Source organism: Pelecanus crispus, chromosome 18 (assembly GCF_030463565.1).
Source record: "Pelecanus crispus isolate bPelCri1 chromosome 18, bPelCri1.pri, whole genome shotgun sequence".
Taxonomy (NCBI): Eukaryota; Metazoa; Chordata; class Aves; order Pelecaniformes; family Pelecanidae; genus Pelecanus; species Pelecanus crispus.
Genome location: NC_134660.1, coordinates 8,343,549 through 8,356,763, shown reverse-complemented (window position 1 = coordinate 8,356,763; position 13,215 = coordinate 8,343,549). Strand labels below are relative to the sequence as shown.

At 52.8% G+C, this 13,215-nt stretch overlaps 1 protein-coding gene across 1 annotated transcript in view; it reads right to left on the bottom strand.

Moving 5' to 3' along the window:
* LOC104029752 (T cell receptor alpha chain MC.7.G5-like) overlaps positions 1-13,215 on the bottom strand; it is a 192,814-nt gene that overhangs the window by 22,682 nt on the left and 156,917 nt on the right. Inside the window, exon 5 of the mRNA XM_075722948.1 lies at positions 12,139-12,182. Coding sequence (XP_075579063.1) covers positions 12,139-12,182 — 44 coding nt within the window. The remainder of the gene's footprint in view (positions 1-12,138; positions 12,183-13,215) is intronic.

Here is a 13,215-nt window from a genome sequence, read left to right as displayed (position 1 = left end):
CTGAGCCAAAGGTGACTTTGAGGCTGCTGTCACAACAGCAGAGCACTTTACAGAAACCCAGAGGGTTAGCTCCCAGCTGGCGACACCTCCACCAGTCGGGCTGTACTGGCAGCCTCCTCACTTACACCCTGGGCAAGAGGGATGCTCGCTCTGAAAGTGACAAGCTGCTGCATTTCTGCAGAGTGGATCAGCGGAGGGCAATTTCACTTGCTTGGCTTTTTTGAGGGAGCACTTCTGGCTTCTGGCTTCTGGCTGTCTGCTCAGACACCTTAGGTTCCACCCTTCACTGTCCACACCTTATCCAGGCTGAAAGCAAGTATCATAATGACCCACAGCTTTTCTCCCTCTAGTTATGCTCAGAAAAACAATCTACCTACCTAGAGCTATTTGACATGACTATCAGGAAACACTTGCACCAAGCACAACCTGAGCCTTGCCCAAGTTACATGAAAGTCCTAAGGTAAAGAACAGAACTTGAACCCCCTTTACATATCCCTGACGGCCTTCCACAACCAGACGCAGGTACTGAGCACAAGCTGGTCGATCTGGCTGCCTGTCCTAAACCACTCCTCTATTCCTGTTGGCTGCAGGACTATCAGCATCCTTGAGCACCATGTCCATAGCACGTTTCTCTAAATAGCAACAAGTCCTCCACCTGGAAGCTGCTTCTAAGCATGAGAGCATCTTCCAGCTCTCATCACTCACATTAGTGGGAATTTCATCTAAGATCTCTGTTTCAGAGAGTCCTCTGACATCTTACATTGTCTGCATTAAATGAAATATAGTGCCTGTGTTCTCCTTCCCCTATGAAAGGTGACCCAGATACACACAAGGATGTCTACGGGGCGCTCCCGCGGACGCTCAAGGACTTTGGACAAAGGACACACAAGAAAGCGGCACACTCACTGGGTCGCACGGACAGTCTGGTCCCTGAGCCAAAGTTCAGCTTGCCGGAGCCGTAGCCATAATCACACAGCATTTCCTTCCATAACAAAAAGCCCAGCAAGCCATTTCAGAAGCAGCACCTCTCCTGTAGCCTATGCCCAGCCATGCCGAGGCTAGCAGGGGCAGCAGAAGTGCTTCCCACTGCAACACAAACCCCACTGGGATGCAGTGGCGTAGGACAGCCTCCCCATGGGGCAGCTGGGACGTTTGGGAGCGGGCGTGTGGCCACTTTGTCCAGCCAAACTCAGAGCAAGAAGGGTTATTTTGGACCAAAGTGGCACACTCCCTTAAAGCACAGTGCATGTGCATCACTACCTATTGTCCCACGTAAGTGACCAAGCACCCAGCTACGCTGCTGCTCTCAACCCCCCCAAAGAAAGGCCACGCAGGAAACAGAGAGCATAGGAGCAGTGCTGGACTTACGTGGCCTAACAGCGAGTCTTGTTCCAGAGCCAAAGACAAGGCTATACGCACCAGCTCCCGAGGTCACGCAGCATTTCCTCTCTCAACAAAAACCTTCCCCACCACTTGGCAAAGCTGGGCATCCACAGCCCAACTAGGCAGTGCTGAATGTCACCCGTAGTCAGCTACATCCTGAAGTGAAGACCCCCTCCACGATCTCTCTGTGGGGTCAAGAGCACCGTTGGACCTATGGGTACAAACGCTGTTTGGGAGGACTGTTGCTTCTGCCCTGAGCCAAAGCCTGTCCTGGAGGAGAGCAGGTGGCATGTAAGCCCACAGCTGAAGAGCCACAATCCCAGGAAGTGAGATGCTGGAAAGCCCACTGCCCACTGGGCAATGGGTAGCTTTGCCACGTGTGGCAGGAGGCTACAAGACAGTGGTGGCACTTACTAGGCCAAACATGAAGTCGTGTCCCTTTGCCAAGTGTGAGCTTGTCGTAGTTCACACAGTGGTTTTCACCTCAACAAGAACGCAAGCTCATCCACATCCTTAGGGAGAAAGGCAACCCCTGCTGCTGGGGAGCCGAGCCCCTGGCTTTGTCCCCCAGAAGCACAAAAGCTTTCAGCAGACATCCAGAAAAACCGTACGCTGTAGTAAACCACCATCCAGTTGTGTACACTTCTGCTAAGGCAAGGCCTGATCCTCTTGCCAATGAAGAGAAGGGTAGGTTGGGAAAGAAGGTCCCAGTAGACCCCAGCTCAGGAAAGGCCCTGGGCCCCCAGGGCTCTGTCAGAGCCTAGAAAAAGCCTGCGCCGAGAAGATCAAGGTAAGTGCTCGGGGAGTTGCCTTAAATGCAGTTGCCCCTGTGTTCTCCTTCCCCTCTCTAACATGATCCAGGTAGAACAAGGAGGTCTACAAGGCATTCCGGCGGACGCTCAAGGACTTTGGACAAAGCGCACACAGGCAAGCCGCACACTCACTGGGTTGGACAGACAGTCTGGTCCCTGAGCCAAAGGTCAGCTTGCCGGAGCCGTAGCCAGAATCACACAGCATTTCCTTCTATAACAAAAAGCCCAGCAAGCCATTTCAGAAGCAGCACCTCTCCTGTAGCCTATGCCCAGCCATGCCGAGGCTAGCAGGGGCAGCAGAAGTGCTTCCCACTGCAACACAAACCCCACTGGGATGCAGTGGCGTAGGACAGCCTCCCCATGGGGCAGCTGGGACATTTGGGAGCTGGCGTGTGGCCACTTTGTCCATCCTGGCCAACCTGAGGGCAAGAAGGGTCATTTTGGACCAGCCTGGCGTGATCACCACTGGACCTACGTGTACAAACCCTGTTTGGGAGGACTGCTGCTCCTGCCCTGAGCCAAAGCCTGTCCTGAAGGAAAGCAGGCAGCATGTAGCCCCACAGCTGAAGCACCACAGTCCCAAGAAGAGAGATGACGGATCACCCACTGCCCACTGGGCCTCGAAGAAGCCAGCTCCAGGCAGATAAAGGCAGAGTGCTCAGGGAGTTGGAAAGGCAGCACTGGGATAACAAATCGCGAGAAATAGCCCCAGCTGGGCAGCAGTTGTACTCACTGGGCTTCACAACCAGGCGTGTCCCTGTCCCCAGCACCATTTTGAAGTTCCCTGTGTTCACACAGTCTTTCACAGCCTAGCAAAAACCATAACTCTCATGCCAGTTACCCCGCAACTAATCTCCAGGAGATCAGCCCCTTCCCATCCACACCAGGCATTTGAAGCCAGGAATAACTGTAGCCTTGGCAAGGAGGGCTCTGGAAGACAAGAAGGAACGCCTGGGTTTGCACTGTGTGCGGGTCTGACGGGTGTCCAGGAGAGAAGCGGGTCACTTCTGGACACCTGTTCCCTGGCCACCCAAACAACCTGAGCTGTTGCTAGCACCAAGGAAGTCCTGGTTGTGTCCCTTTGAGCTAGCGACTTTTCCGCACAGGAGGACACTGCCGACCTGGACTTGAACTACACTTTGGGTTACTTCAGCTAGAGCCCATATGCTTGCGGTTGAATCAGTGGTGCTGCCTACATTTAGAGCAGCAGAAAGTCTGGCTCTGCTGTACGAATGGCAGGAAAGCAGTCACCCACTTCAGCTGTGCAAGTTAGGGCCTGCGCACTTTCACCTCTTACCGCTGCAGTAATGCAACACAAGTTTAAGCGCTACCAACAGTAATCTCTTGGGAATCTCATCCGCAGGAGGGATGGCAAATGGGATTCTGGTCCAAAGAGGAGCATTATGAATTTGGCCTTTCTTCAGCAGAGCAAAGGACAGCCACCCAGGGCTGTGCCAGACAGGGCCATCGGCAAGCCACCCCGATTTTCACCGGTATGGATGGCCACAGCACAACAAGTCTCCCCCTGAGCAAGAAGGTTCAGCACCCCGGTCTGCTTGTGTGAAAGGCAGAGAGCAGGAGCTAGCAGGAGGAAGCAGAAGGAATAAATTCACGGCCTTGTTGACTCAAGGTCTCTGCTGCTACCAGAGAAAGCAGAAAGCAGAGAAAGCAGAGCAAAAAGCCCCACAGATTGACCCAGTCTCCCCCCACTTCAGTTACACGAGCTCATGATCACAAATCTGTTCTACCAAGGGGAGCAGGACAAGGCTTTAAAACTTACTGGGGTTTATCCTTAGCTGGGTCCCACCTCCAAAGATGACTTGGTTGCCATAAGTAGCCACACAGTGTTGGCCTTCACAACAAAAACCCTGTAAGTCACATCTGCCCTGCACTAGCTTATTCCTTCCAAAGCTGTGCATTGCTGGCTGGGCACTTCTTTTACAACAGTTGCCGCTGGTCATCCCTTTCAGCTCTGACAGAGACGACCCCTGCGGGCATCCTTGTCCCATGTAGAGAATGATGCAGGGTTATGACCACAACTCCTCACTCAGCCCTAAAAAATAGGCCCTACAAGCAGAGATCTTCCCCTGGACCCTCCTGCGCACACTGCACACCTTCAAAAAGTCTTTCTTGGTTCTGGCTGCTCTCTCTCACACACACTCACACGCACGTGCACACACACACGTGCAAACATCATCCCTGTGCAAACCAGTTTCTAACGCAGCTCAGCTGGGTTTTTTTCCACAGAAGGGATGCGACCTTCCTCTCCTTACTCCTTCAGGCTGGGTTTTTACCTGCCAGGTTTCACCATCAGTTGTGTCCCACTCCTAAGGGCAATTTTCCAGGCGGAAGCTGAAATCACATGGTGACACATCCACAAACAAAAACCGCACACAACTTTTACTGCAGAAAACAGTACAAGATTTCCCATAGAGATCAAGGAGGAAAACCAAGATGCTCCTCCGGGGCACACTGAAAGCTGACTAACACAGAGCTACTTACTGGGCTTCACAGAAAGTCTGCTTCCATGCCCAAAGGTGAGCTTGCCAAGACCTGCCCCTGCAACTCGCCACAGCCACGGCCAGCTTTACAACAACCCCACGGCTAGCAGAAAGGAAACACCAGCACCTGCAGCAGACGCTGACATTTGTCTTTCCTGGCAGAACATGGAAAACCAGGTGAAAGACAAGGGAAATCACTAATTCCTGAGCTACGACAGCGTCCTTCCACACACACCAGGCTAACACGCAGCTGCTCTTCCTCCAACAGTGCCCTTCCCCACAAGGGCTGCAGCGCTGCCTTTGAGCCCTTTCAGGAGTGGCCAACGCTGCTCAGGACACGTTGGTTGAGACATATGGATTTCTCTCAATCTCACCGCACTCGCATGCCTTTGTAAAGGGCTTTCTCCCCTTCCCAAAGGCAAACATTCTGCCCTGCCCTACCCGCCCCCGCGCCTCCTCCCACAGCAGCTCGCAGCTTTTCCATCCCCAGAGACATGGCACATGGTTGTGCATGCTCGCAGAAAGGCTTCCCAAATTTTACAGCCTGGCATTTTTGCCTGGGACATTTCTGCATTGCCCTGCAGGCCTAAAAAGTAGCTTTGACAGTACTCACAAGGCTTCACACCTAGCTTTGTCCCAGCTCCAAAGGTGTACGCGTTCCCACCAGCACGCACAGCAGCAAAAGCCATTGCACAAACTCTCTCATCTCCCCATAGCAAGGAAGCCGTTAGTGTGGCTGACAAGGACCTTCCCAGCAAGGCACAGGTGATACTTTTCCAAAAGTCATGCAGACCTCAAGTTGAGGTTTGCTCCGTCCAACCACAACGTCAATAAAGACTGCACTGCAGGCATTCTCAGGGCCTGTGATGGGGGAGAAGGCATTTCAGGTGTGCAAAGGTAAAATAAAAGGATGAATACAAAACTGCCCCTATCGCAAGAGAGGCATATGGAAGACCTATGGCAAGCTGCACACTCACTGGGTTGGACAGACAGTCTGGTCCCTGAGCCAAAGCTCAGCTTGCCGGAGCCGGAGCCGGAGCCATAATCACACAGCGTTTCCTTCCACAACAAAAAGTCCAGAAAGCCACTTCAGAAGCAGCACCTCTCCCCAAGCCCTTGACCAGCCATGCCAAGGCTAGGAAAAACCAAACCTTCCATGTCTTTCTCCTGCCCCTCTGACTTCTCTTTTTGGTCTTAAGCTGGCTAAAAGTAGGAATGCAGCAAGAGGAGACAGCATAAAGTGGAGAAGCAGGAGAAGAAAACATACTTGGCAGAACATGTAGCTTCGTCCCTGGCCCAAACTGGAGTTTTCCTGCGTTGTTGGACACACAGTGCTACACACCCTAACAAGAACCCAAGGCTCAGTCTGCTCACTCACCCCCTCTCGTCTCCTTTTGCAAGGAGTGGGGCGAGCCCCTTGGACAGGAGACAGCATTTGCCTTGGGAGCTGCAACACCAAGAGGAGGGAAAGACAGAAACGCAGGGATGACTTTCAGAGGCTGCTTGGAGAACACCAGTCATCCGCTGGTACCGGACCGTTTCAGGACAGAGTGCCAAAATGGCATGGTCTCGCGCTGTTGTGCAAAAGAGAAAAAGCACACTCTTGTCATAGCTTTTCTAGTTTAGCAACAACATAAGCTTGCCCTGAGAGCTCAGTTTGCCTTTTCTGTCCTGTGTGCTTGTCCCGTGCTGTTGCTGGAGCACAGCCTTAGGACGTAATTGTCGGGTGAGATTGCAACACGCAGGCATTAACCCACTTACTTGGCCAGATGGTGACTTTAGTCCCTGAGCCAAAGGTGACTTTGAGGCTGCTGTCACAACAGCAGAGCACTTTACAGAAACCCAGAGGGTTAGCTCCCAGCTGGCGACACCTCCACCAGTCGGGCTGTACTGGCAGCCTCCTCACTTACACCCTGGGCAAGAGGGATGCTCGCTCTGAAAGTGACAAGCTGCTGCATTTCTGCAGAGTGGATCAGCGGAGGGCAATTTCACTTGCTTGGCTTTTTTGAGGGAGCACTTCTGGCTTCTGGCTTCTGGCTGTCTGCTCAGACACCTTAGGTTCCACCCTTCACTGTCCACACCTTATCCAGGCTGAAAGCAAGTATCATAATGACCCACAGCTTTTCTCCCTCTAGTTATGCTCAGAAAAACAATCTACCTACCTAGAGCTATTTGACATGACTATCAGGAAACACTTGCACCAAGCACAACCTGAGCCTTGCCCAAGTTACATGAAAGTCCTAAGGTAAAGAACAGAACTTGAACCCCCTTTACATATCCCTGACGGCCTTCCACAACCAGACGCAGGTACTGAGCACAAGCTGGTCGATCTGGCTGCCTGTCCTAAACCACTCCTCTATTCCTGTTGGCTGCAGGACTATCAGCATCCTTGAGCACCATGTCCATAGCACGTTTCTCTAAATAGCAACAAGTCCTCCACCTGGAAGCTGCTTCTAAGCATGAGAGCATCTTCCAGCTCTCATCACTCACATTAGTGGGAATTTCATCTAAGATCTCTGTTTCAGAGAGTCCTCTGACATCTTACATTGTCTGCATTAAATGAAATATAGTGCCTGTGTTCTCCTTCCCCTATGAAAGGTGACCCAGATACACACAAGGATGTCTACGGGGCGCTCCCGCGGACGCTCAAGGACTTTGGACAAAGGACACACAAGAAAGCGGCATACTCACTGGGTCGCACGGACAGTCTGGTCCCTGAGCCAAAGTTCAGCTTGCCGGAGCCGTAGCCATAATCACACAGCATTTCCTTCCATAACAAAAAGCCCAGCAAGCCATTTCAGAAGCAGCACCTCTCCTGTAGCCTATGCCCAGCCATGCCGAGGCTAGCAGGGGCAGCAGAAGTGCTTCCCACTGCAACACAAACCCCACTGGGATGCAGTGGCGTAGGACAGCCTCCCCATGGGGCAGCTGGGACGTTTGGGAGCGGGCGTGTGGCCACTTTGTCCAGCCAAACTCAGAGCAAGAAGGGTTATTTTGGACCAAAGTGGCACACTCCCTTAAAGCACAGTGCATGTGCATCACTACCTATTGTCCCACGTAAGTGACCAAGCACCCAGCTACGCTGCTGCTCTCAACCCCCCCAAAGAAAGGCCACGCAGGAAACAGAGAGCATAGGAGCAGTGCTGGACTTACGTGGCCTAACAGCGAGTCTTGTTCCAGAGCCAAAGACAAGGCTATACGCACCAGCTCCCGAGGTCACGCAGCATTTCCTCTCTCAACAAAAACCTTCCCCACCACTTGGCAAAGCTGGGCATCCACAGCCCAACTAGGCAGTGCTGAATGTCACCCGTAGTCAGCTACATCCTGAAGTGAAGACCCCCTCCACGATCTCTCTGTGGGGTCAAGAGCACCGTTGGACCTATGGGTACAAACGCTGTTTGGGAGGACTGTTGCTTCTGCCCTGAGCCAAAGCCTGTCCTGGAGGAGAGCAGGTGGCATGTAAGCCCACAGCTGAAGAGCCACAATCCCAGGAAGTGAGATGCTGGAAAGCCCACTGCCCACTGGGCAATGGGTAGCTTTGCCACGTGTGGCAGGAGGCTACAAGACAGTGGTGGCACTTACTAGGCCAAACATGAAGTCGTGTCCCTTTGCCAAGTGTGAGCTTGTCGTAGTTCACACAGTGGTTTTCACCTCAACAAGAACGCAAGCTCATCCACATCCTTAGGGAGAAAGGCAACCCCTGCTGCTGGGGAGCCGAGCCCCTGGCTTTGTCCCCCAGAAGCACAAAAGCTTTCAGCAGACATCCAGAAAAACCGTACGCTGTAGTAAACCACCATCCAGTTGTGTACACTTCTGCTAAGGCAAGGCCTGATCCTCTTGCCAATGAAGAGAAGGGTAGGTTGGGAAAGAAGGTCCCAGTAGACCCCAGCTCAGGAAAGGCCCTGGGCCCCCAGGGCTCTGTCAGAGCCTAGAAAAAGCCTGCGCCGAGAAGATCAAGGTAAGTGCTCGGGGAGTTGCCTTAAATGCAGTTGCCCCTGTGTTCTCCTTCCCCTCTCTAACATGATCCAGGTAGAACAAGGAGGTCTACAAGGCATTCCGGCGGACGCTCAAGGACTTTGGACAAAGCGCACACAGGCAAGCCGCACACTCACTGGGTTGGACGGACAGTCTGGTCCCTGAGCCAAAGGTCAGCTTGCCGGAGCCGTAGCCAGAATCACACAGCATTTCCTTCCATAACAAAAAGCCCAGCAAGCCATTTCAGAAGCAGCACCTCTCCTGTAGCCTATGCCCAGCCATGCCGAGGCTAGCAGGGGCAGCAGAAGTGCTTCCCACTGCAACACAAACCCCACTGGGATGCAGTGGCGTAGGACAGCCTCCCCATGGGGCAGCTGGGACATTTGGGAGCTGGCGTGTGGCCACTTTGTCCATCCTGGCCAACCTGAGGGCAAGAAGGGTCATTTTGGACCAGCCTGGCGTGATCACCACTGGACCTACGTGTACAAACCCTGTTTGGGAGGACTGCTGCTCCTGCCCTGAGCCAAAGCCTGTCCTGAAGGAAAGCAGGCAGCATGTAGCCCCACAGCTGAAGCACCACAGTCCCAAGAAGAGAGATGACGGATCACCCACTGCCCACTGGGCCTCGAAGAAGCCAGCTCCAGGCAGATAAAGGCAGAGTGCTCAGGGAGTTGGAAAGGCAGCACTGGGATAACAAATCGCGAGAAATAGCCCCAGCTGGGCAGCAGTTGTACTCACTGGGCTTCACAACCAGGCGTGTCCCTGTCCCCAGCACCATTTTGAAGTTCCCTGTGTTCACACAGTCTTTCACAGCCTAGCAAAAACCATAACTCTCATGCCAGTTACCCCGCAACTAATCTCCAGGAGATCAGCCCCTTCCCATCCACACCAGGCATTTGAAGCCAGGAATAACTGTAGCCTTGGCAAGGAGGGCTCTGGAAGACAAGAAGGAACGCCTGGGTTTGCACTGTGTGCGGGTCTGACGGGTGTCCAGGAGAGAAGCGGGTCACTTCTGGACACCTGTTCCCTGGCCACCCAAACAACCTGAGCTGTTGCTAGCACCAAGGAAGTCCTGGTTGTGTCCCCTTGAGCTAGCGACTTTTCCGCACAGGAGGACACTGCCGACCTGGACTTGAACTACACTTTGGGTTACTTCAGCTAGAGCCCATATGCTTGCGGTTGAATCAGTGGTGCTGCCTACATTTAGAGCAGCAGAAAGTCTGGCTCTGCTGTACGAATGGCAGGAAAGCAGTCACCCACTTCAGCTGTGCAAGTTAGAGCCTGCACACTTTCACCTCTTACCGCTGCAGTAATGCAACACAAGTTTAAGCGCTACCAACAGTAATCTCTTGGGAATCTCATCCGCAGGAGGGATGGCAAATGGGATTCTGGTCCAAAGAGGAGCATTATGAATTTGGCCTTTCTTCAGCAGAGCAAAGGACAGCCACCCAGGGCTGTGCCAGACAGGGCCATCGGCAAGCCACCCCGATTTTCACTGGTATGAATGGCCACAGCACAACAAGTCTCCCCCTGAGCAAGAAGGTTCAGCAACCCGGTCTGCTTGTGTGAAAGGCAGAGAGCAGGAGCTAGCAGGAGGAAGCAGAAGGAATAAATTCACGGCCTTGTTGACTCAAGGTCTCTGCTGCTACCAGAGAAAGCAGAGCAAAAAGCCCCACAGATTGACCCAGTCTCCCCCCACTTCAGTTACACGAGCTCATGACCACAAATCTGTTCTACCAAGGGGAGCAGGACAAGGCTTTAAAACTTACTGGGGTTTATCCTTAGCTGGGTCCCACCTCCAAAGATGACTTGGTTGCCATAAGTAGCCACACAGTGTTGGCCTTCACAACAAAAACCCTGTAAGTCACATCTGCCCTGCACTAGCTTATTCCTTCCAAAGCTGTGCATTGCTGGCTGGGCACTTCTTTTACAACAGTTGCCGCTGGTCATCCCTTTCAGCTCTGACAGAGATGACCCCTGCGGGCATCCTTGTCCCATGTAGAGAACGATGCAGGGTTATGACCACAACTCCTCACTCAGCCCTAAAAAATAGGCCCTACAAGCAGAGATCTTCCCCTGGACCCTCCTGCGCACACTGCACACCTTCAAAAAGTCTTTCTTGGTTCTAGCTGCTCTCTCTCACACACACTCACACGCACGTGCACACACACACGTGCAAACATCATCCCTGTGCAAACCAGTTTCTAACGCAGCTCAGCTGGGTTTTTTTCCACAGAAGGGATGCGACCTTCCTCTCCTTACTCCTTCAGGCTGGGTTTTTACCTGCCAGGTTTCACCATCAGTTGTGTCCCACTCCTAAGGGCAATTTTCCAGGCGGAAGCTGAAATCACATGGTGACACATCCACAAACAAAAACCGCACACAACTTTTACTGCAGAAAACAGTACAAGATTTCCCATAGAGATCAAGGAGGAAAACCAAGATGCTCCTCCGGGGCACACTGAAAGCTGACTAACACAGAGCTACTTACTGGGCTTCACAGAAAGTCTGCTTCCATGCCCAAAGGTGAGCTTGCCAAGACCTGCCCCTGCAACTCGCCACAGCCACGGCCAGCTTTACAACAACCCCACGGCTAGCAGAAAGGAAACACCAGCACCTGCAGCAGACGCTGACATTTGTCTTTCCTGGCAGAACATGGAAAACCAGGTGAAAGACAAGGGAAATCACTAATTCCTGAGCTACGACAGCGTCCTTCCACACACACCAGGCTAACACGCAGCTGCTCTTCCTCCAACAGTGCCCTTCCCCACAAGGGCTGCAGCGCTGCCTTTGAGCCCTTTCAGGAGTGGCCAACGCTGCTCAGGACACGTTGGTTGAGACATATGGATTTCTCTCAATCTCACCGCACTCGCATGCCTTTGTAAAGGGCTTTCTCCCCTTCCCAAAGGCAAACATTCTGCCCTGCCCTACCCGCCCCCGCGCCTCCTCCCACAGCAGCTCGCAGCTTTTCCATCCCCAGAGACATGGCACATGGTCGTGCATGCTCGCAGAAAGGCTTCCCAAATTTTACAGCCTGGCATTTTTGCCTGGGACATTTCTGCATTGCCCTGCAGGCCTAAAAAGTAGCTTTGACAGTACTCACAAGGCTTCACACCTAGCTTTGTCCCAGCTCCAAAGGTGTACGTGTTCCCACCAGCACGCACAGCAGCAAAAGCCATTGCACAAACTCTCTCATCTCCCCATAGCAAGGAAGCCGTTAGTGTGGCTGACAAGGACCTTCCCAGCAAGGCACAGGTGATACTTTTCCAAAAGTCATGCAGACCTCACGTTGAGGTTTGCTCCGTCCAACCACAACGTCAATAAAGACTGCACTGCAGGCATTCTCAGGGCCTGTGATGGGGGAGAAGGCATTTCAGGTGTGCAAAGGTAGAATAAAAGGATGAATACAAAACTGCCCCTATCGCAAGAGAGGCATATGGAAGACCTATGGCAAGCTGCACACTCACTGGGTTGGACAGACAGTCTGGTCCCTGAGCCAAAGCTCAGCTTGCTGGAGCCGGAGCCATAATCACACAGCGTTTCCTTCCACAACAAAAAGTCCAGAAAGCCACTTCAGAAGCAGCACCTCTCCCCAAGCCCTTGACCAGCCATGCCAAGGCTAGGAAAAACCAAACCTTCCATGTCTTTCTCCTGCCCCTCTGACTTCTCTTTTTGGTCTTAAGCTGGCTAAAAGTAGGAATGCAGCAAGAGGAGACAGCATAAAGTGGAGAAGCAGGAGAAGAAAACATACTTGGCAGAACATGTAGCTTCGTCCCTGGCCCAAACTGGAGTTTTCTTGCGTTGTTGGACACACAGTGCTACACACCCTAACAAGAACCCAAGGCTCAGTCTGCTCTCTCACCCCCTCTCATCTCCTTTTGCAAGGAGTGGGGCGAGCCCCTTGGACAGGAGACAGCATTTGCCTTGGGAGCTGCAACACCAAGAGGAGGGAAAGACAGAAACGCAGGGATGACTTTCAGAGGCTGCTTGGAGAACACCAGTCATCCGCTGGTACCGGACCGTTTCAGGACAGAGTGCCAAAATGGCATGGTCTCGCGCTGTTGTGCAAAAGAGAAAAGGCACACTCTTGTCATAGCTTTTCTAGTTCAGCAACAACATAAGCTTGCCCTGAGAGCTCAGTTTGCCTTTTCTGTCCTGTGTGCTTGTCCCGTGCTGTTGCTGGAGCACAGCCTTAGGACGTAATTGTCGGGTGAGATTGCAACACGCAGGCATTAACCCACTTACTTGGCCAGATGGTGACTTTAGTCCCTGAGCCAAAGGTGACTTTGAGGCTGCTGTCACAACAGCAGAGCACTTTACAGAAACCCAGAGGGTTAGCTCCCAGCTGGCGACACCTCCACCAGTCGGGCTGTACTGGCAGCCTCCTCACTTACACCCTGGGCAAGTGGGATGCTCGCTCTGAAAGTGACAAGCTGCTGCATTTCTGCAGAGTGGATCAGCGGAGGGCAATTTCACTTGCTTGGCTTTTTTGAGGGAGCACTTCTGGCTTCTGGCTTCTGGCTGTCTGCTCAGACACCTTAGGT